Source organism: Brienomyrus brachyistius, chromosome 11 (genome assembly GCF_023856365.1).
Source record: "Brienomyrus brachyistius isolate T26 chromosome 11, BBRACH_0.4, whole genome shotgun sequence".
In the NCBI taxonomy this organism is placed as follows: Eukaryota; Metazoa; Chordata; class Actinopteri; order Osteoglossiformes; family Mormyridae; genus Brienomyrus; species Brienomyrus brachyistius.
Genome location: NC_064543.1, coordinates 9,737,049 through 9,761,106, shown reverse-complemented (window position 1 = coordinate 9,761,106; position 24,058 = coordinate 9,737,049). Strand labels below are relative to the sequence as shown.

Here is a 24,058-nt window from a genome sequence, read left to right as displayed (position 1 = left end):
AGTGACATTAGGTAACTGGACATTACTGAACACAGTGACATTAAGTAACTGGACAGAACTGAACACAGTTACATTTGGTAAGTGGACAGAACTACACACAGTGACATTAGGGAACTGGACAGGACTGAACACACTGACAATGGGCAACTGGCCAGAGCTGAACACAGTGACATTAGGTAATTGGACAGAACTGAACAGTGACATTAGGTAATTAGACAGAACTGAACACAGTGACATTAGGTAACCGGACAGAACTGAACACACTGACAATGGGCAACTGGCCAGAGCTGAACACAGTGACATTAGGTAATTGGACAGAACTGAACACAGTGACATTAGGTAATTGGACAGAACTGAACACAGTGACATTAGGTAACCGGACAGTAGGACTCACTTTAATTTTTATCACTCAAACTCGACGTGAAAAACACAAAGGAGAGAAAAAGGAGCCACTCCATCTGTTGATGCTATTAAGTGTAATTTTCTCTTGTGCCTAATGACCCGTCGTGTTGGCTGTGACTGTGTGTGTGACTGTGTGTGTGTGTGTGTGTGTGGGTCTGTACCCAGGCGATGAATGGACAGCGCTGTGTGGCCTCCATTCTCACCCCCCCGTCCACAGCCCTGCCTCTCGAACCCTTTCCTCTTTGCCTGAAGTCATAGCCGGGGGGTCCACTGCAGGCTGTGCCAGTGTTGTTTGATATGAGATGCAGAATCCAAACCCCTCCCCCCAACAGACACACACACAGGATGTGTCCTTACTCCTTGCTACTGCATTTATTTTTATTTTCGGAGGACCATATGGGGTCCCTGTATTCTTCTTTCTGAGTTTACAGGCCTTTCCTTTCATGCTGAGCCCCCCAGCAGTCAATAATTAAACAATATGCACACGGGCTGCTGAATAGCAGGAACGCCGTGTGGCCGCCACACACGGGCCTGGGGGCCGGGGGGGTGCCCCAGGGCAAGACCTGGGGAAGTTGCAGCTGGGAATGGGATCCTAATGGCCTCTGCGGCCACATTAGCCCAGGCATCGCGAGGCAGAATTGATGGCTGCGTGTTGAGGTGACATTGTGATAAGTGTCAAAACACGGAGGAGGAAGAGGAGGAGGACGGCTAATTGATCTGTCAGTGGCTAATAAATAAAAAATATATACAGACGCTCCTCTACTTACAAACTTTCAACTTACGAACTTTCAGACATACGGACGAAGAGGACTGTAAATCCAAACTTCTGCCCACTACTCCCGCCGCACAGCAGCGTAGTGTGCGTACTCCCAGCATCCTAGCTCTTTGTACTTGCGTATACCCTTAAAATCATGATGAATAACGACTTACGAACATTTCAAGTTACGACCGGCTGTTCAGAACGTATCTCGTTCGTAAGTATAGGAGCGTCTGTATATACTTACAGCATATCTATGACTGTGTGTCTATTCATATATATAAGTTTGAAGTGATTGCATATGGATACTTCAGCTGACACTTAAGTACTACAATGCTTAATATTTTTATCCCCCCAGGCATACACATGGGGGGGTTAGGGTTAGGGGGTGCAGATACCTCAAACTGTAAGTATGACTGCAGGGGCGGGGTGTGGATACCCTGCATGTAAACACGACCACGGGCACCGGGAGGCGTCGAATAGCTGCGTCGCAGGAAAACAGCAGGGGTGAGGAGAAAAGCCAAATGCATGAGGGGATGTAGGATGCTGGGGGTGGCAGAGAAAAAAGAGAAAGCACGACGACGCTGGGATGCTGGCTGTGTGATGTGAGCCCGGCGAACAGGCTTGCCATTGATTAAAACAGCAAGGTGTACAATAAAATCGAAATGAAGCACTGGGTCCATATGGCCCCCCAGCCCTGAGGGCGGGAGCGGCCGCTTGGCCCCCACTGCTGTTTACCCCAGCTCTCTCCGCTCCCAGGGTCCCCAGATGGTGAAAACACAATTTAAACCCCTCCACTGCCCCCCCACAATAGACTTTGGCCATGCTTCAACCGTTTACTCCAGTAATTAACAGCACCGATACCACAACAATTACACCCCCCCACCCCATCTTAACGGAGCCGCGCTACGATTGAGGAGAGAGCTAATAGCTGGGAGCGATGGCGGCGGCCGCAGATTGTGAGGTGGGTGCGCCCCGGAATGAAATAAAAGGTGAAGAATGCGCTCGCAGTAGTCAATGATTACTTCGCAATTAGTATACACAAAGCCCCCCATTTAATGGCAGAACACAGTAATTAACGCGTGACAGAAAATCAAAGGCTACTTTTGTAAGCATATGAAAAGCTAACGCTGCCGGCCCCAAGGTGTGTGTACTGATTACAGGCATATTAAATCAATGCGCCGCTAACCGCTACACCTATCTGAGCTGTTTCTGAAGGCCGGATAACCGAGCGGCCCGGAGGGCTGCTTATAATCTCTATAAATTACGCCCCAATTGCTGAGTGTGTGCAACGCGGCCGGCATTAGACACGCAAAGCGGCTGCCATTCGCATGGAGTATTTTTCAGTCGTGCGCGATTCATTTCGGAGCGGAAGACGGCGGATCAAAGCCGGCCGGCACTGCCGACGGAGCGACTGTCAGGGCGCCACCTCCTGCTCTCCGCCGACGAACAAGAAGCCCGCTTTTTATCTACAGGCTGGCTGTTTAATTAAAGGAACAGTGTTCTTATATAATGCCTATCACAACGGCGTTCGGGGCGCCTGGACAGAGAACAGCATCTTACAGAGCAGCTTAAGTCAAAAATAACTGACGACAGGGAAGAAAATCGTACGGTGAAGGTGAAAGGTCAAACGGCTCCCCCCCCCCAGGCATACATCATATGTCAGAAATAGGCATGCGTGTTAAAATAATATAAGATTAAAATTAGAAAATGAAAATTAATTCTTTGAGCCAAATGTCCTATTTTTACTCCCAGTGATCTATGTTCATAAGTACCTGCAGGGACGCCTTAAAGGGTGGGGGGAGTTAGGGTAATTCTAAGGGCCCCTGATTGACAGGGACTCCAAAAAAATTGGAACATAATTGGATCGGTCTGGGTTGGGGGCCCAAAATCTCTAGCGATGCCCCTGAGTAGATGGATCTGGAATGTAGGAGCCCTCTTTCTGACATTGATATGCAGTGTGAGGCATCCTGGTCTTTTCTCATAGCCTGCCACTGACCGTGGGTGTCCGTAGGCACACCTTCTGAGATAAATACAGGTGACCGGCCGCTCCCAAAGCTGCAGGATGGCTGATCCTTCTTCAGGGGGCTGTCGCAGTGAAGGTGCTTTTTGATGATGAGGCTGGTGTTTGCGTTTTATTGCACAGTGTCGCGTTTTAGCAGCAGAGATAAGGGGCCCAAACTCCATGCAGCAGGAGCCGGGGAGGGACGAGCTTGTCTCTCTTTGAGAGTAACATGCTGGGGAAGCAGAGGCTCCCCCAGGGTCGCCGGGCGGCGCTCTGTGATCCCGCAAACAACACGACGGCACCCCTGCAGCGGCACCAGCCTGCACCCGCCACTCTGACACACCGGGCTATAGCACCCTAAGAAAGCAGGCTGATACAGATCGCGCCAGTTAATTATTGATGACACTGTGAGGCCATTTTTCTATCTGTGAAAAGCCTCCTTTTACTGTGATATTTCTTGACGGTACCATCCATGCTTGCAAACTGACATCACAGATTGTTTTGCAGCGAAATCGGCGCCGTGTAATGCGTTCTCTCCTGATGCGTGGATCAGCTTCAGGCATCTCGCAATCCCCTCTGAGCATCTCGCCGCCTCCCGTGGCGCTTTGCACCTTGTAATGGCTCCTGGGAGTTAATGACAAAGTGAGGATTAAAGAAACCGACGGGAATCCTCGGCATACATATCAAGATGTGAGCCTGGCTCTGTTACACGGGGAGTTGAACAGCAATGCAGGCAGTAGATGAGGAGACTTAGTACTGCGTTGCAGACTGCACCCCCACACACAATCTCTCTTGTCAGGGCCCTCGAAACCCACACGCCGGGCCTGGCACGTCCCTCACCCCCAGTGAAGGATGCCCTCACCCGTTGACGCAGGTGTGGATTGGATCTGGGCAGCGGGGGTGGCACTGAACAGGTCGCCAAAGAGCGGGACATCAAGCCCACTGCCGTCGCGAGCCTGATCGGGGCACCCAGGTCACCTGGAAACGGCACCATCCAGGTCAGACTTGGACCCAGCTTGGTTCTGGACAGCTTCCCCTGTCAGCACTGAGGAACGGTGTATCTTTGTCGGCCTAGAAGATGAGTGAAGCGAGCAGCGCGGCGAGGAGAATTATCACTGCCTTTTTCAAGAGCCATCCCTGGGCGTAATTTGTTTTGCTGTACACACAACAGATACATTATTAATAGCCAACTGGGTTGTGACCTATCCTGTACTTGAGTAGTTTAAATTGATAAAAGCTGCTCGTGGGAAGCTGCCCAATCCTTCACGTCTTTAGCGTGTTGACAATGGTCTCCTTGGGAATACAACTAATTACTTCACATCTGTATTTATTTGATCCGCACGGAATTATCCTTCTGTCACTCGCAAAAGATGCTGCCAGCATTGGCTGACAGTCATTCATCTCAGTGACACTTCTGGCATAGTTTAACATCAAAGCAGCTAGAAAATCAATAAAACAGAAAAAAACATGAAGAAGGAGAACTTGTGCTTTTCGGCTCGAACAAAGCGGCGCACATGCGAGGCAGGGCCCGTAAATAACACCATCGCCTGCCTGCTAAATCACACCGTCGCCGTCTTGATACGCGGGAGGAAGCACAGGCTTTGCTCGCGGCTGTCGGTTTGGCAAACAGACGACTGACACCTTCTGGGCACGGGTCTCACACCCGATTTGCACTGCCGAAAGAAATCAGCCGGTCTGAGATAATGCATGACATACAAAATAACCAGAATTATTCCAGCATGTTCCATCCAAACTACATGTATAATTGATGGAAGGAAAAAAAAAAACCCCTATTGCAAGATTAATCAACTCTGGTGCCCCCTACAGCACATCTGCTGATTTGCAAGCGGTTTCTTTGAAATATATGGTTGACACATAGAGCGTCAAGCCAAACAGCTTAGCTCAGGAGAAAGTAAAAGTTCCCGCAAGACGGGACTGCAGTCACACACTGCGTGTGGCGCAGTCTGCCTGGTCAGCCAAGACTGGGGCAGCTTAACAGCAAGAAGAGGCTATAAAACACGACAACGTGCAGGCAAACATCCGGGATGTGACTTGCAAGCACTTCTACTGCATACACAGAACTTTATTCATGAGCTGCCCTTCTGCCAGAGATCATAAAACACCATTTTTCCTAATATTAACCTAATCATGATTGATAGCTAAAGGGAAATTAATGTATAGTGTGGGTGATTTATGTAGCAATAAGCTATTACTGATGTATGTTCAGGGATAACTGAATGACATTGCCACTGCAGCAAACTGTGCGTTACTTTCTGAAACACAGCAAACTTGTAGCCTTACTGTTAACCATGTTTCGTAAACAGTGATTCCATCTGACTTACAAGGTATAAAAGCGGAAATGAAAAGTGCTGCTGGCGCAAATCGAGACACCATGAGGCTGGTATGCAGATCTAAGCTCCCCTCGCTTCTACAGTGATGATACTATCGGACCGTGCTCACATGCCACCCGGCACGTTCTCCCGGGGGCCTGGCCCGCCGCCCGCTCTGTTCTCCGTTCTCCCGCCGGCCCGGCCCGCCGCCCGCTCTGTTCTCCGTTCTCCCGCCGGCCCGGCCCGCCGCCCGCTCCGTTCTCCGTTCTCCCGCCGGCACGGCCCGCTGCCCGCTCTGTTCTCCCGCCGGCACGGCCCGCCGCCCGCTCTGTTCTCCGTTCTCCCGCCAGCCCGGCCCGCCGCCCGGTCTGTTCTCCGTTCTCCCGCCAGCCCGGCCCGCTGCCCACTCTGTTCTCCCGACGGCACGGCCCGCCGCCCACTCTGTTCTCCGTTCTCCTGCTGGCCCGGCCCGCCTCCCGCTCCGTTCTCCCGCCGGCCCAGCCACCCGCTTCCTTCTCTGTTCTCCCGCCGGCACGGCCCGCCGCCCACTCTGTTCTCCGTTCTCCTACTGGCCCGGCCCGTCGCCCGCTCCGTTCTCCCGCCGGCCCGGCCCGCCGCCCGCTCTGTTCTCCGTTCTCCCGCTGGCCTGGCCCGCCGCCCGCTCTGTTCTCCGTTCTCCCGCCGGCACGGCCCGCTGCCCGCTCCGTTCTCCCGCCGGCACAGCCCGCCGCCCACTCTGTTCTCCGTTCTCCTACTGGCCCGGCCCGTCGCCCGCTCCGTTCTCCCGCCGGCCCGGCCCGCCGCCCGCTCTGTTCTCCGTTCTCCCGCCGGCCCGGCCCGCCGCCCGCTCTGTTCTCCGTTCTCCCGCCGGCCCGGCCCGCCGCCCGCTCTGTTCTCCGTTCTCCCGCCGGCCCGGCCCGCTGCCCGCTCTGTTCTCCCGCCGGCACGGCCCGCCGCCCGCTCTGTTCTCTGTTCTCCCGCCGGCCCGGCCCGCCGCCTGCTCCGTTCTCCGTTCTCCCGCCGGCACGGCCCGCTGCCCGCTCTGTTCTCCGTTCTCCCGCCGGCCCGGCCCGCCGCCCGCTCTGTTCTCCGTTCTCCCGCCGGCCCGGCCCGCCGCCCGCTCTGTTCTCCGTTCTCCCGCCAGCCCGGCCCACCGCCCGGTCTGTTCTTCGTTCTCCCGCCAGCCCGGCCCGCTGCCCACTCTGTTCTCCCGACGGCACGGCCCGCCGCCCACTCTGTTCTCCGTTCTCCTGCTGGCCCGGCCCGCCTCCCGCTCCGTTCTCCCGCCGGCCCAGCCACCCGCTTCCTTCTCTGTTCTCCCGCCGGCACGGCCCGCCGCCCACTCTGTTCTCCGTTCTCCTACTGGCCCGGCCCGTCGCCCGCTCCGTTCTCCCGCCGGCCCGGCCCGCCGCCCGCTCTGTTCTCCGTTCTCCCGCTGGCCCGGCCCGCCGCCCGCTCTGTTCTCCGTTCTCCCGCCGGCACGGCCCGCTGCCCGCTCCGTTCTCCCGCCGGCACAGCCCGCCGCCCACTCTGTTCTCCGTTCTCCTACTGGCCCGGCCCGTCGCCCGCTCCGTTCTCCCGCCGGCCCGGCCCGCCGCCCGCTCTGTTCTCCGTTCTCCCGCCGGCCCGGCCCGCCGCCCGCTCTGTTCTCCGTTCTCCCGCCAGCCCGGCCCGCCGCCCGGTCTGTTCTCTGTTCTCCCGCCAGCCCGGCCCGCTGCCCGCTCTGTTCTCCTGACGGCACGGCCCGCCGCCCACTCTGTTCTCCGTTCTCCTGCTGGCCCGGCCCGCCTCCCACTCCGTTCTCCCGCCGGCCCGGCCACCCGCTTCCTTCTCGGTTCTCCCGCTGGCCCGGCCTGTCGCCCGCTCTGTTCTCCGTTCTCCCGCCGGCCCGGCCTGTCGCCCGCTCTGTTCTCCGTTCTCCCGCCGGCCCGGCCTGTCGCCCGCTCTGTTCTCCGTTCTCCCGCCGGCCCGGCCTGTCGCCCGCTCTGTTCTCCGTTCTCCCGCCGGCCCGGCCTGTCGCCCGCTCTGTTCTCCGTTCTCCCGCCGGCCCGGCCCGCCGCCCACTCTGTTCTCCGTTCTCCTGCTGGCCCGGCCCGCCTCCCACTCCGTTCTCCCGCCGGCCCGGCCACCCGCTTCCTTCTCGGTTCTCCCGCCGGCCCGGCCTGTCGCCCGCTCTGCTCTCCGTTCTCCCGCCGGCCCGGCCTGTCGCCCGCTCTGTTCTCCGTTCTCCCGCCGGCCCGGCCTGTCGCCCGCTCTGTTCTCCGTTCTCCCGCCGGCCCGGCCTGTCGCCCGCTCTGTTCTCCGTTCTCCCGCCGGCCCGGCCTGCCGCCCGCTCTGTTCTCCGTTCTCCCGACGGCACGGCCCGCCGCCCACTCTGTTCTCCGTTCTCCCGCCGGCTCGGCCTGCCGCCCGCTCTGTTCTCCGTTCTCCCGCTGGCCCGGCCTGTCGCCCGGTCTGTTCTCCGTTCTCCCGCCAGCCCGGCCCGCCTCCCGCTCCGTTCTCCCGCCGGCCCGGCCACCCGCTTCCTTCTCTGTTCTCCCGCTGGCCCGGCCTGTCGCCCGCTCTGTTCTCCGTTCTCCCGCTGGCCCGGCCTGTCGCCCGCTCTGTTCTCCGTTCTCCCGCCGGCCCGGCCTGTCGCCCGCTCTGTTCTCCGTTCTCCCGCCGGCCCGGCCTGTCGCCCGCTCTGTTCTCCGTTCTCCCGCCGGCCCGGCCTGTCGCCCGCTCTGTTCTCCGTTCTCCCGCCACCCGCTTCCTTCTCCATTCTACCGCCAGCCCGACCCGCCACCCGCTCTGTTCTCCTGCTGGCCCGGCCCGGCCCGGCACAGCACTCGCTCCCTGCTTCCGTATCTCTCAGAGACAACCTGGCCTGCAGCAACATCCACACGTGTATCTATGTACCAGCTGTAATTGCATCATAAAGCCTACATCATATCACCATTCTTATTCTTTAAATAGGTAATTTAAGTGAACAAAAAGAGATTGTTTCCAAAATGAGCCAGTGGTACAGCAATGAATAACATACATTTTAAAATATAGGGCAGCGTAACACATGGTCCCAACCGTGTATTTAAATGCTGTATCTCGTGAAAGGACAGGGAAGGAGAGCACTGTGCTTGGGGGTCAAGAACACAGCCTTCTAGCATCACACATCTGAGAATAACTCATATCACCACACTTTTCTGTGTCCCTTTTAATATAGGAGAGAATATATAAATAAAGCAATAAAAATGCTTAAATTAATTCTGCCCTGTAGTGCTTCACTTCAGCTGTAAAGTGAAGACTCGCTTAAATCCCAACGTTCACATATTAGTTTAAGCGAACACAAGGCCCATTAACTGCCTTCGTGGGCCCCTTTCATCCCAATCTGTTTGAGGTGGGCAAACAGGTGGGCAAGTGGCTGGGCAAGCAGTCCTGTGTGCAGGTGGGCAGGCAGGCGGGCGGCTGGGTGGCTGAGTGAGCGGCCAGGCAGACAGGCAGATGGGTGAGCAGGTGGGCAGGTAGACAGGTGTGCGAGCAGGCAGGTGGACAAGCAGGTGTGCCAGCAGGCAGGTGGACAAGCAGGTGGGTGACCAGGTGGGCAGGTAGACAGGTGTGCGAGCAGGCAGGTGGACAAGCAGGTGGGTGACCAGGTGGGCAGGTAGACAGGTGTGCGAGCAGGCAGGTGGACAAGCAGGTGTGCGAGCAGGCAGGTGGACAAGCAGGTGGGTAGGTGTGCGAGCTTGAGTTAGCAGGTGGGCAGGTAGGCAGATGGGTAAGCGGTCGGGTGGGTGTGCAGGCAGGTAGGTGAGCGGGTGGGGAGGTGGGCAAGCAGGCAGGTAGAAGGGCAGGTGGGCACACTGCGGTGAAGTCTCACTTCATTAAAGCTGTTCCAGTAGATGCCAGTCACTGGGCTGCTGAAGGAGCAAATCACTGCTTCACTGGTGACAACTGTCAAGAGAAGAGGTGGCAGGGCCATGTGGGGCCGTGGGAGTGGACACTTTTTATAAGGAGTATCTACAGAGACTGAGGCACCAAAGCTAAATTACAGCGAGCAGCATCCTTCTGTATCCACATCATTTCAATTCACCCCAATTTTTTGCAGCACCTCACACTAAACACTCAGGAGGTTCACTGAGGGCAGCTCAGGGCCGCTGTTGTCACGCTGCAGCCAGAAAATAAATATATAACTAAAGAAATAAACAAAGATGATGGGTGATGAATAATGGATGCATCCTGCTAGCTTCATGACCTCTAAGTGCAGGGAGGACTGGCTGCTTGAAATGCAAGAATGTAATTAAATAAATAAATTGGCACTAATTAACATGAAGGCGTTTGATTATTTAAGCGCAAAAGAAAAAAAAAACTCTCCAACTTCTTAATCATTCTTGTTCACACAGCATTTCCTTTCGCTCAGTCGCCCTAAGTGCAGATAAAACAGCCCCATCTGCTCGTAATTAGCTCTAAATAATTTCAGACTACATAGCTTATCATTTTGACTGCACATTTGATTAAAAGTGGCTCCGGAATCTCGTCCGCTCTGGGTTTCCCCTGAACCCAGACTTCCTGGGTTTCCGAGCCCCTCGACGCTGACACTAAAACAGGGCACAGCTAATCAGACCGGACCGACACCACGGAGCACCCATAAAGCCCCCTGCCCCCCCCCCACAAAGGGAGAAACATACACATAAAAACACGAGGATGTAAAATCTCAATCCTTTCTAGTTCATTTCCTATAAATGCAAGGAAATTACAACAAATCACCGCCGCCTGCATCTAAAGCGCGGCTGCATAATGACTTTTTATTTGCTTAATCTCCAAATTAAATGGCGTCTGAAGCGAAAGGCTCTTTTCCCCGATATTATTACTCTCATCATCTCCAGCACATTTTCCTGCCGAGACCAATTTGAATAAGACAAGAGAGCCTCCCTGAACTCAATCGAGGAGCCGTAATGGGTCTGGTAATAGTGATGTCTGATGGATCTGCGGGCGGTGGAGTGAGATCTCTAATGATGGGAGGAGGGTAATAGTCCTTCTGGAAGACCTGATGTGTTTCCAGTTGGCTGCCAGATGCTGGAAATCAAGACGAACATTGATCAGTGACAGGACAGTGCGCATATTCATCAAGTCGCAGGGAGGGGGGGGGAACAGGATCGAGCTTGTCTCTCTCCTGCTTTAACAGGAACGAACCAAGCATAAATTATATTAATTAAATCAATTACATACTTAAAAACATCTTCACCCAATTAATTCAATTACCCAGTTACATGATGCTACTGGCAGGGGAAGATTAGAGGGTTTAATTAACAGAATATGAATGTTTAAACCAAGAAAACATACACAGAGTGAAGGCACACATAAATGAAGTTGTGATCACTAATTAAAAGGCTGTCTGCATTCATAAAGATGTTACCGGGAGATGACAGCCTTGCCCAGACGGCTTTAAACAAATAAGGACTAACAGCAAGGAAGATCCTCTCTGCCGTATATTAATGATGTTTAAGTCCCCATTTCCCGCATCATGTTTTGAGGACATGGAACCCGACACCACGCATCTCAAGAATTCTGACCCCAACACATTTTCCGCAGAGTGAAATGGAAATAAAATCCATGAGGAATTCTGTAGGATTCCATGTATATTTTAGTCCTGAGAAGATTTCTGGAGTTAAAGGGGAGTGTGTGGGGGGTGGGGGTGTCACTAGGGGGGGGGGGGTGGTGGTGCTTGTGCAGTGGAGCGGGAACGTGAGGACCGGAGTCGGGGACGCGAAATACGCGACAGCTGGCAGACTGCGCTCACCTGCACCCCACTGAGCATGTCCTCCAGGTGTCGGTGCTGCGGTGCCTGGGGGGCATGTGAGATGTGGGCCATCTGAGCGCCCCGGGCCAGCGGGCAGGTAGGCCGGACCGGCACCATATGAGACCCGGCCGCTCCGATTGGGCTGTGTCGCCCTGCCCCACCCGCTAGTGCTGTAGGTGCCGTGCTCTCGGACGGGCGGCAGGCAGTCTACGGGGGGCCACCCTCCTCCGACTCCTCATTTGGCACCGGTTCCACCAGCCCCTTCCTGCTCACCGACACCACCGGCTCTGCAGCGCCTCCTGGTGCCAGCTGCCGGCCGCAGCCTCCACTCAACCATGGCCAGAGGGACTGTGATGATGGGCTATTGGTGACTGCGGAGGGGCTGATGTGTCGGAGAAAGGGGGCCACCATGTGTATCTGTCTGTGAGCCACGCGCCTCATGACCGCTCAGGCTCCAGGCTGACTGCCACCCAGTACTACATGACTTTATACAATGGATGAGAGGAAAACATTGAAGCTGTCTCTGTGCGCTTTGAACCAGAATCAGCTGCTTCAGAAGCGTATTGTAGGAGTTTGTTTGCTGTTCTGTCCCCCAGTTAGCTGGCCTATGAACTCGTATGGACATTAACGTCACTATGGATTGCACTCGTGCATTTTAACGCACCTACGATCACTACGAAACGCACAAGTGGCTGGCAGGAAACAGCGGGGAAAATGGCATGACATCATCGGGGAGGGGGTTTACTTTGGGTGCGTTATATCTCTGCTGCTGTACGCTGGCTCCTCGCAGTGAAGCTTGCATAATACACATATTAACCAGCAAGAGTTGGGCAAACTGTGATTTTTTTCGTTGCTATTTGCATGTTAGTTTTGCTAAAGCAATGCAAAATCCCCAGGCTGATCAGACCGGATCCTCACGCTGCATTGGAAGCTCACACATCGCTGACAATCCAACAGCGTCGTAGTTTTTTTGATTCGATTCACATGACTATTTTTTAGCTTTGTTTCAGGCTAAATGCTAAAGGCTCCTACTGCCCCAACACCTAACGCTGCCCTGCTGCACTGCTTCTCTGAAGTGTGAAGACATTCACCGAAAGCACTTTAGGCATCTCTGCATTTTTCTCTGTGATTAATAATGCTAGGCTGATCTGCTAGCATGCTACTCTACATGTTTTCTATGGGTTATCTGGCTATTATTAATTATTGGTCTCAAATCAGGAAATGTGAATAAAAACCAATTCTTCGATAATCCAAGTCTTGCATTAGCGAATCATGTTTTGGCATCCAGTGAGATGGGAGTTGAGATGAGAAGCGATAGATGGTATCCGAGTTCGTCTCTCTTTGGTCTTGGTACCGATTTATTGTGTTTATATGATTCAGAAATGTAATAATAAATAATGCATATAGTGATGGTCATTATATGTAAAAAAAAACAAAAAGACAAAAATTCTGATATTTTATACTATTACTACTTGAAACACTAAGACACTTGCCCGATATCCCACTAAATATTTGTATTGGCTTCAAGTTCGACTTAGTTCTCAACAAAACTTTTTAAATATCAGGGGAAAAAATTTTATTAATCAGTGCAGCACCGCTTTGTGAATGTCAGATTATTGTTGTGTATTTGGTGCGACTATGATAGCGTGTACGTGTGAATATGTAGTTACAGCTAACAGATTTCCCGCATTCATTACCGAACGTCAGCGCTAAGTCACAGCAGATAATGACATTGTAAACCAGCCAATAAGCTCCTTCCCCGCAGCAATCAATCATGAGTTGGCACTGCTTTGGTCAATTATGGTTGGGGGGGGGGCAATTTCAGCATTTGTGTAATTTATTTATTCCTCCAGTTGGACTGCTTTGGGGTCTGAATTCTGATGGTGTGCCTTCGCACTGAACATGCTCTCTCACAGCAATCATAATTAATCCCCACCCACTTACGCCAGTGATACTGCAATGGTTTCCATAGCTACGGAACTTATGTGTGGCTGCGTGCGATGCCACCTGTATGGGCAGTGGTGCTGGAGGCCCGGTGAGAAGCGGCCGCTGTCACCGCTGCTGCAGACCGACCACTTCCTGTCCCCTCGCTTCCCGCTGGGCAGCTGCACTTATCTGCCTCTTCAGTTTCTTTGCCTCCTGTCAATCTGTAATTCAACCTCGTTCGTCAGTTCACGACACTCTGTAGCATCAAAAACCTTTGGCTTGTCCGCTCCTCATATTCTTTATAGCAGGTATAACTTAACATATAATTTAAAGAATTATTAGTAAACTGGCATGTCATTCAGGATGGACCCTCGCCTTGTGTCTAAGACTGGCAACACAACTACCCTCTGTCCAGGACAATCATGTGTCGGATAAGTGGAGATTATTTGCAATGCTGTGATTTTTTTTTTTTGTTTTATTTCATTCATTCATTCATTCATTCATTCATTCTCTTTCTTTGTCTTTCATTCTTTTTTTCCTATCTGTCTGTTTAGTAAATTCATTTTTATGTAAGAAATACAATGCCATGCATTTCAGGTTTTTCTAACAAATAACCAAGCCGGAAAAGTGGGAGCAAACACAGAACGATCCCTCTTCCATTCTGATCCTGCTCTTTCTCACTGCATTTCAAACGGCAGTATTAAAACTGTGTTCAGGCCAGTGGCTTTTTTAAAGAGCAAAGCCTTACATACTTACATACTGCGAGCACAATCTGTTAGACCAAAGTTGAGCACGAGAAGCAAAGACTTTTAATAGAGTAATGTGCCGTTTCGTGTTGGCCGTCCGATTCTGCTTGCTCAATCGTTTTCGTGCCGCTGGTCTCCTACGGAGCTTAGGCACGCGCCAGGTGCTCACGGTTTTCTTTTGAAAGGCACACATCTGTTTTCACGGCGTCGGGGAAATAAAAAAAAAAAAGCAGGACGACAAAAATGAAGTGTGAGAGCAGCTTTGTCTGCACAGACGGCAGCGGTGGAGGAGTGCTGGAGCTGGGAAGGCAGCGGGCAGGGGGCCAGTGGGCACCATTTGGGAACGCACGCACCCTTCCTATTGGCATGCAGGGCCAGGTACACACTCCTGTCTTGAGACAGCTGTAAACTAGCAGCCCATGGCGCAGCAATCAGGTGCTGGCTCGCGCTGCAGAATGCTGAGGCGTCACAATGCACGGCCCCGTTGGTCACACGCATCACCCTGCATACGGGAGAGTGACAGCTCCGGGCCTATTCCTTATGACAGGATTGGGATGGGGGGGCGGGGGGGGGGGGGGGGGGGGGGCGGAGCGACACCGAGCAGGGCAGGCAAAAAAAAAAAAAAAGTTACTGTGGAACAAATGGCGACCTTTAGAAAGATTAATTTGTTTACCAACAAATGTTCTTGCTGTCATAGTCAGGCTGGGTGACCTTCACTCCCGTGTCTCCTGGTTTGCGAGGATGCTGACTATCGTCATCTGTTAGCAGGAAGCTCTCTATCGCTCTTCCGCCGCCTGCAATGGTGGCGGCCGATTAATCTGCCGGGTCTCGGGCAACGAACGGAGCCTGAAATTCAGTCCATCATCATATAATAACATCCAATTCATCTCAATTAGCTGTAATAATTCCTGTAATAATTCCTAATCAAATTTTTCCCGGAGGATGGACAAGCCCGTATTGATGTGCTGTATTCAGCTAAATGGAAGCAGCAGAAAGTCAATATCCTCAGTGGAAAAATTCATAAAAGCGGGAAGTATGCACAATGGGAACCATGTTCTCATAACAAGAGCATTGGCCTCCAAAACTCAATAATCCCTCATGTGCAGTACTAACTCCATATTTAATTCAGCTGAGAAAGCGCCAAGATCGCTTCATTACACATATTACTCTCTCAGTAATATGTGTACGGGGAGAGGGGGTACCGCTGCAGACGCTCCCCTGGGGTCCAAAGCACACCCTCTACATCTGTGCCTGTGTACTTGCATGTTCTTCTCTGTGTGTATTCAGGATAAGCACCTTGGTTGCCTTCAAAAACACGTGGTTATGAGCAGTGGTGTCTCTGAATTGGCCAGGGTGCATGAATACATGCCCAGCGACGGACTGGCGTCTCCTCGTCATATGTCCTGGACTTCCAGCAGAAGGTTCCAGGCTCACCCTGATGCTGCACTGGATAAACAGCCAAGGAAGATCAAAGAATGGATGGATAGACTGAAAATAGTAGATTATAGCAGGCACAATGCAACCTGCAATTCCTCCAAAGATAGGAAAATTAATCCAATCCTATAAGCTATTTGGCTAATTGCTTTGGGTGGCATTTGGTGAGTCTGCCTCACGCTGACCGTGCCTTAAAGGTTCTGTAGTTAGCGTTCCAGTTTAGACGTTACATTTCCAATGAATATGTCAGATAATTTTGCACTGTTTCATTTCAGTACTCGGTCTAGAACCTGAATCTGGTCATCACATACCTCAGCTACACACATTAAAATGACTAAATCAATCCATGTCTGTACAAGCAAATGTAAGTACCCTGGGCGGAATGCGCCAGTACGCACCCCACTGTAATAGGGATCAGAGCCTATGCCTAGAAGGGCGTAAGTTCACTTCCTGTGGCTGGCAGTGGGACTGCTTCATTACTGGGTCCTTGAACAAGGCCCTCAACCCAAGTACTTCAGGGGGACTGACACTCTGCTCTGACACCAAAACTCTCTCAGAGAGCAAGATGAAAAAAAACGATTGAAAAGGAATTTCAAGTAATAAATAACCACTTAACTAGTTAGAGTCACGGTGAACCGAGGCCATTCCCAAAAGAACAGGAAGAATAGGACGATACACTCCAGGGTGCAAAGCAGAGAGTAAGGCAGTCAGGGGCGACACATGTATTCACCTGCCAACTAATCTCACGTTGTGGAAAAAGAAAAGACGCGAACAGCGGAAGTAGATGGAAACTGCGCAGGTTCCGAGCTGCGTGGAAACCTGCAAATTCGGAAAACGCCCCCGAATTACCGGTTTGCTATGCCGAATTATGCTTTCCAACACTGTCCGTTAAAACGGGTTTCATTCATCTTTTAATCATGCCAAGCGCCAGTATTATTTTCAGTGATAATGCTGCTTCTGAGTAAAGCAATTATTTCAATCAGTATGAGCAATCTTACCTCGGAGCGCTTCGCAGACCGTCTCTGTTTTGATACAGAGAATTTAGCTGATTTATAAAATTGCCTCAATGTTTAAACTAATAATACAGATGATGGATATTTGTATAAGACTTATATATTTAAAAAAGACAAGGCATGCTATTTTCCAGCTTAATATCCTGTTACACGGATTTCAGGTTTAATAGACACTTGTAATAGACAGTTAAACAGTAAACTTAATGGGGGTTATATGAAAATGAATACTTGACATCAGTGACATTACATTTCAGATTAATGTTTCTCTCGATTTTTCATTGAAGATTAGAAAAACCTTCACTGCTGGCAAGAGGCATAACTTTGATTGCTGTCTAAGCAACAGTCATATTTTTGTCAAAACCACTAAATTGCAGAATTTAATTCATCTGAGGTAAAGCCTGCATGGAAGGTGAGATCACAACGCCGCGACAGACATCCGTATTAGATGCAGGTTGTGACAGGTGAAAGTAATTGTATTTCTGGTAGAAATCGATGTATGAGGCGATGCGACATTGGAATATTTTAGCAAAGAATATCAACGTCTTTGCCACGAGATGTATGTATGAAACATGGATACTGAGGGCCTTCCTTTAAATAACGTCACCTGTGAACTGACTTTACCTACGATATATACACAGGCCTATGTTTAAAGCATGTACCAACGCAATAAAAATCATTTTAAATTAATCAGCTTTTTAAATAAGTGCTACGTAAAATAATACTTTTTAATAATAAAATGCTCTTCTTAAACCTTTTTCTATTCCCATTCTATACTTCTGTACAACACCGGCAGAAATTCATTTGCTCTTTAAAGTGTTAGTTAAAATATACAAAAGTGATTTGCATGCCTAGGTTAAACAAATCGGATTTTATAAGGTATTATACCGCCCGGGAAAAAATAAGCTTTAAATTATTATTATTATTCACATTTGGGTCTATTATGGAGTAACTTAATCACCGTTTGAAACTTAAAATGAAGAAATTAAACACGTTTTGTGTATGCGGAGGGTGAACATTCTCGCCGTTCGAGTTATACCCCAGTCCACTAGGTGGCGATATGCATTTTAACAATTAATGTTTATATTCTAAAATGCATTGACATCCACCGAATTAGAATTGTTGAAGTTTATAACATTTTTTTCCTGGCATTTATAACATCTGTATTGTTTTAGTATGATTGTTCAGTGTAACGTTAGTGAAGGTTTTTATACAGGAATGTTGGGTATCCCGGAAGCATTCGGGCCCCTTCCATACACCGTCTGCACCGTGTAGCTGACTTCGTCGGAGTCTATCGTACCGTTTGTCAGCAAAAGCGCTTCCCGGCAGCTTGAGCGCCGCGGCGGCGACGCCGTGTCCGGCCCCCAGCTGGAAGCAGGACCTGCCCCCTCCTCGGCGCTGCCCAGCTGCAGTGCTCCGCCTCGCCGTGCGGCCGAGTTTCTGCAGCCGGCTCCCGGTGCAAACATGTCCGCCGCGCAGGATGGCGGCCCGGCGGCGCTGCCCTGCGTCCTCGTTACCAGCTGCGACCCGGGCTTCAAGGAGGAGGACTTGGTTAAGCGTAAGTGGCCGACGCGCACAGCTTAGCCGGCTAGCTGGGCTGCTAAACCGGTCACATTACCCGAAAAGGACACGGGAGCCCCGATGACATGCGGATGAAGGTGACAGCGAGTCGGGGCCGGCCGGCTGCCGCCGCTTTCCCCGCGATCATCCTGGGTGTCCAGGCGGCTTGGTTAGCGGCGTGCGGCTCTTTGGCTCCCTGCATTAACACCGCCGGCCTGTTCCACCCGAGGCCTGTCGGCTGCGGCGCGGTGCAAGTTTCCACGCCGCGCCTGTTTCCTAAAGAAACATCATCGTCATTTATTCTGCGCGAACGTCCGTGAGAAGTAAATGGCGACACATTGCAGTTAATTTTTTATACCTTTCCTGGAAAACTGATATTAAATCGTTAAATGTGTCCCATGGCTCGTGCGAGCAGTGCTCGCTTTCCAGTGTCCAGTGTTACGGGAAAGTATTTATTTTTTCTGTATTCGTCCTAAGCATGTATCGTTAATTCTAAAAGTATTGCATTACAGTGGTACAGTATTCGAAAATACTTAATTTTTGTGTCAATGAAGAATTATTTTGGTAGCCATGGAAAGTGTGAATGGAGCTGTCTGTCATTTCAAACGGCCTGCAGCTTCGGTAATAATTTACAGAGCCTGGTGTCGGCTGCCTTCTCATGAATTAAAAAGCAGACACATGCAGCATAATACATGTATGTTACAACTGCTCGGGCTACATGTTACTTCCGTCTTGGTGTTAAAGGCCTCGACGCTGCATCTGGCTGCTTTCCGCCAGGTGGCAGTGTTTAGCTGGCAATCCGCAGTCAAACGTACTGAGCAGCAACAGCCATAGGCGTCGTTAGGTCCGATCACTCGGGGCCACGTGCAAACCTACTCTTCTGGTAGAAATTTCTGGGCATTAGTACCTTAGGTGAGTCTGCATTTGGATAAATAGTTTCAGGAAGTTGTCAGCCTGTTAATGACGACGGGCCTCTGGTTTAATGAATTGAGCAGTTCCTGCTTGAATCAAGCATGACATCACGGTCACCAGGTGACAGTGACCCTCCAGTCACTCATCCTCTCTTCTCGAAGAAAACCAGATGTCAGCCGCATGCACCCAAAAGCTGACCACCTTCGGTCAGACTTCTGTTCTCCTTTCCACTGAGCTGGGGCTGCGGCTGGGGCCGGGGGACACCCAGGTTTGGGAATGAATGGAGTTTATGACAAAACCAGATGTGACCCATATTTAGTTCTGACTTGTGGCGTTTGCGTTAAAAATCAGACCTATTACCGCTGGTGCTGAAGCTTCTCTGTAGCAGTGGGGAGAAGGTTAAGGTCATGGCATGACTGACGCCTCACGCTCAGGGAGCATGCAAACGCTCCTTTTGGAAATAAATGCAATTTTTATAGACTGTATGATCCCTCTTGGAATGTAGAGGAGAATCTATATGGTTCAAGTAGTGAGATACTGAAAGGACACTTTCTTCACAAGCTTTAGTTTAGATCTGTAAGGATTCGGGATGGACCAGCGGTGTTTTCCATGGCCAACCCTGATTGCCAGCTTCATTTTAAGCCTGATCTGTCCAAACCTTTCCCGGCTAATTCCGATATAATTAGCAAACTAAACATTTTTCACACTTCCTTGCTGAACTTGGGCTTTCTGCAAGCAAAATATTTTGAATGACCCTTTTTAAAAAAAAAAAAAAAAAAACTGCTTACGCAAGTTTCAAATTTAATTGGTCGTTCTAAATATTTTAGGGATACTTCCTCCAGGGACGACTCATGACTTACACACTGCAAATTGAATGTGAATTGAATCCCACACTGTAAAGCTATCACGGAATAATAGTGGGGGCCGGAAATGTGAGGGGTGAGCGATGCAACCTGTGGACGGAGACGGAGACCGGGGGGGGGGGGGGGGAGCAGTATGGCCAGAATGTCATCATGATACTTACAGTTTTAAGCACAATCCACAGTATGGATCGGAATATTTTGTTTGTTGTAATGTTTAACGTTCAAAAAGACTACAAAATATGGTACGTTGGTCCGTGACAGATTTTGCAAATACAAACCATTTCCACACAATCAAAGTAGAACCTTTTTTGAAGCCATTTCCATCTCATCAGCCAAGCCGCACTTCCTTCGACAGCGTAGCCGATCCGCATGTAAACCGCGTGCTGTTTACAGTATTTTTTAGCAGTCCCATGGTATATACTTTTTTTTCACAAGCTCGCTAACTGGATAAAAAATATCAATTAAGTTTTTAATTCGAGATCTAGTCACTAAATCGAGATCGACTGAGACAAAGAAGTGAGATGTACAAACGGCGCTGAGATGTTATTCAGGCTGAAATAGTTTTGTTTCGCATCAGTTGCACTGTACTGTTGCGGCCATTTCCGGTCACGAGCCGATCGATCGTTACATTTATACCAGGGATGCAACCGGTGAACCATAATTAAATGGAGAGATTGTAAATCGGTAACCTGGTTTGTACTGTAGCGGAAATCCGACATGCAGCCCGTTTACCAGATGTGGTAAATCCTTGTTTTCAGAGATCCTTGGCGTATCGATATTGCCAGCTCCTTCACAACAGCAGGGGGCAGTGTGCTGGTATCCATGGACCATCAACAATAAGTACTACACGGCCGATGTCAGCCTGTGTGTGGTGCCCAGCACGTTTCAGATGACGGGGGACATTGCCAAGGCGGTACAGGCTTTCATTGTCTACTTTGACAGCAGAGAGGTGAGAGCGAGGGAGGGACTGATGCAGGAGACAGGTTTTCCTCTGTGTCGTGTCTTAATTTCCCTGACCTTGTTTGGTGTGGACACAGAGTGGGGGTCTGAGCGGCGTAGCACCCTGGCTGACTGTGGTGGAGGAGCTGACCCCGGAGATACTGATCCTGGTTTGTGACCACGTACTGGATAGTGGTGGGTCCCTTCTCTCTGGTCTGGTCTTGGTGGAGGGGGAGCGAGTGCTGGGGTGCACGGGCGTGAGCCGGTGTGTTTCCCTCGCAGGAGTGAGCCGACACCAGGCGCAGCAGTGGTGTCTGTCGCATACCTTCGAGCTGGTGGAGCTGAACCCTCAGGAGCTGCCGGACGAGGACGGTGAGCCCCGGAGACACTGCTGCCAGTGGCCGTGCCGCAGTGCCGCAGTGCCGGCCTGCTCTCACACTCCTGTCCTCCGCTGTTTCCTTTTTAGACGACTTTCCAGAATCCACAGGAGTGCAGAGGATCGTCCAGGCACTCAATGCCAATGTTTGGTCGACCGTCGAGATGAAGGAAGGTAGGGTGGTGGTGTTTATTGCAATGAGTCATTTATCGCTTATGGTTGAGCATCCTTCTGTGTTAATGGCTGCTTTCTGTAGTAGTGACGTCTTTGAATGGAATTTAGTGATTAGTTGTCGTTGGCACGACACGGCAAACAACGAGATGTTGTGATGTTTAAAGGCTGAGAGGTGGTCTTGCTGGAAAAATTAGGTCCCTTTTTCTTAATTAAAACACTTCTACCCAGCAGACGGACAGCACTGAGTGACCTAAGCTGTTGTGGGCGCGTCTGTCGTTCACGTTGGGCTCCTGATCGGCGCCCCTTTATCTCGCTGTCCTTTGAGCCTTTACATTTTGTCCTCCCCAACATCCTATGAGATGTATAAACCTGTTTCATTCTCAAGTGTCCAGTTGCTTTGAGCGCACGGCTTTTAACGCGCCATCTCACCCTCTCGCAGAGCACAGCCAAGGTATTGGCTTGATGAGTAGCCTGGTAGCATCTCGAAACAGCAACCACCACGCAAGCCAGGAGTCTCATGTCAGTGGCAGTATTCTCCTGTTTAAATATACGTATACTTTAAAAATAAATGAATTATGTGTGTTCAGTATGATTAAGGATTTCTACCTTTTTAATTTCTTTAAATGACACATCAACTCCTTAAACATGTCCTGCCTGACAGTCCCCCCGCCCGTCAGCAGAGGGCGCCAGTGGTAAAGCTGAAGAGAAGACCGAAATGGCTGCCAAGGCTGAGCCAGGGAATAACATACTGGGTGAGTGGACAGTGAAGCCCAACAGTGATATTATGTAGTATCTGTATTACTACTTATCGTATGTTCAACTTTCTCAGACCCCACAATAGACGTAGACATCCAGGAACTAGCAAGTCTCACAACCGGGGATGCAGATGTTGAAAATTTTGAACGCTTATTTACCAAGCTCAAAGAGATGAAAGGTAAAAACACACACTGGGTCACAGGTTACGCATCACAGAGGGATCTCATTATTTTTAAGGATTAACAATTTCATGAAATGGAAACACTGCGTTTCCACAATGTTGTAGCACGATTTATTATCAGAGAAACATTGTAAATAAATTTGCCCAGTAAAACGTTTTGCTGCATGTGAGGATTTTAAAACAGTCCTATGCCAGTCCTGCATCTCTCATCCACAGTGGAATCTTAAGTCTTTCTCCTGATCTCTTTGAATAACAGATAAGGCGTCCTCGTTACCCCATGAGGAGAGGAAGGTCCATGCGGAGAAGGTAGGTGTCCCCGCACTGACCTATGGCGTCTCCTGCATGACCGCACTGTGGCAGGCAGCAGTGACTGTACAGGACGGTGTGCAAAACCTGCGGCTGCGAACGGTCTGCGTCAGTGTGTTGTTGTAATTTCGCAGGCGTGGTGTCTGCAGCTGCAGGAACAGGATGCAGATTGTTTGCTATGGTTTACTGTGTTTGTTCAATGACGGACGTGGGGTGGGGGGGGTGCTTTAGAGCCTTAACTGTTACTGTACCTACTGATGTTTTTCAGATTTGTGCACTTAGTGGGACAGCTGAGACAGATCAGTATCTCTTATAAGGATGTATATATATTTATATGAAAGTTTCACGTTGTTCAGTGAGTACTTAGGTATCTTCATGTGCGGTTTTGATAATTCGGATAGATTTATTAGTCTTCATTTTAGATTTAACATTTTTGCTTCGTAGCGGCATTTAAATCCCCGATTCGCTGCAGCTGTAAGTCCTGACAGACACTGACGGTACATCCCTTAGGTCGCCAAAGCCTTCTGGATGGCCATTGGAGGAGAACAGGATGAGATTGAAGGTCTGTCATCTGGAGAGGACAGCTAGTACTTGGCTGGCAGATGCTCCATCCTGTCGTCTGCTTGCCTGGACTCTCTCTTGGCCCATAAAGTCCAGGACCCAGGATTTTGTGGTGGGGGGGGGGGGGCTGAGAATGACCACCTCTCTCTTGGCTTGTAGTGTCCTGTGTTGCCAGGACACGAGGCAGTAACAGTGCACGTTACTTAGCAGTGATCATGCTGGAGGGTCTGAGATGGCCTTGCGTCTTACCCCACTGCAGAAGACTGCAACCTGCTCTCAGCTCATCCTTCAAGACCGTCTTCAACTGATGTCATGAAGTGACCCCCCTCCAAAAAAAAAAACTATAATCCACAAGGTTTGTGTACAAGCATGTCCCTGGATTTTTTTTTTTTTACCATAATTATGTGAAGTAGACTCAACAAAAGCAAACCACTTTTGATGCATCTTCAGTGTAGATGTTCAGCAACTCCTCTCAGATTTCTTCAGAACAGATTGTTTTGTTACATAAGACGGGAACCGGAGGGTAATTTCAGTGATTATAGTATTTTAAGAGTTGTATTAAAGATTGTACACCAATATAAACAATTCTCTGAGCAGATGTTTCTGTTTCCAAAGTTATTCTCTGCATCGGAAATCTCAGCTGCAGAGAGTGAAATGCATTCTTTGCCTGCCTGCTCTCCCTCCCACCCGGCCAGTAATGTCGGTGACTGCAGATTTTACATCAAACCACTAAGGGCGGGGGGTCATTGTCTATGTGACCCGTAACCCCGCAGCTGAAGGGGCTGCCGGCTGCAGGTGGCAGGCCTGTAATTATGCGAAAACATCTGTCGGGGGGGTGGGGGGTGGCCACATTACCGCTCATTATCTCAGCCGGAAAGAAACTGGCCCGACTGCGTAAGGCGTTGCCCACTTGGGGGAGGGTCCGCCGTTTGCCAGTAAGGCACGCCCATGGTCGAAAAACACCCCGGCCAGGCAGCGGGGGCTAGAACTGCCAGGAGGAAAAGCCCGGATCTGCTGTCGGTGCAGCTGGAACTAATGGAGGAAGCT

The 24,058-nt window shown here is 50.7% G+C and overlaps 2 protein-coding genes across 2 annotated transcripts; one reads left to right on the top strand and one right to left on the bottom strand.

Moving 5' to 3' along the window:
• Positions 1-5,592: 5,592 nt before the first annotated feature.
• LOC125704112 (collagen alpha-2(I) chain-like) lies at positions 5,593-11,708 on the bottom strand. Its single transcript, XM_048969441.1, has 3 exons — positions 11,541-11,708; positions 11,268-11,312; positions 5,593-8,256 (listed from the first exon to the last, which is right to left on the bottom strand). Exons 1-3 carry the CDS (start codon positions 11,706-11,708, stop codon positions 5,593-5,595), a joined length of 2,877 nt encoding a protein of 958 aa, XP_048825398.1.
• A 5,764-nt stretch (positions 11,709-17,472) lies between these two features.
• aagab (alpha and gamma adaptin binding protein) lies at positions 17,473-23,609 on the top strand. The gene is made up of 10 exons (XM_048969347.1): positions 17,473-17,941; positions 20,477-20,667; positions 20,756-20,852; positions 20,940-21,029; positions 21,124-21,207; positions 21,647-21,726; positions 21,869-21,959; positions 22,037-22,141; positions 22,401-22,450; positions 22,961-23,609. The coding sequence occupies exons 1-10, from the start codon at positions 17,848-17,850 to the stop codon at positions 23,036-23,038; spliced, it is 960 nt and encodes a 319-aa protein (XP_048825304.1). The 5' UTR covers positions 17,473-17,847; the 3' UTR covers positions 23,039-23,609.
• The last annotated feature ends 449 nt before the right edge of the window (positions 23,610-24,058 follow it).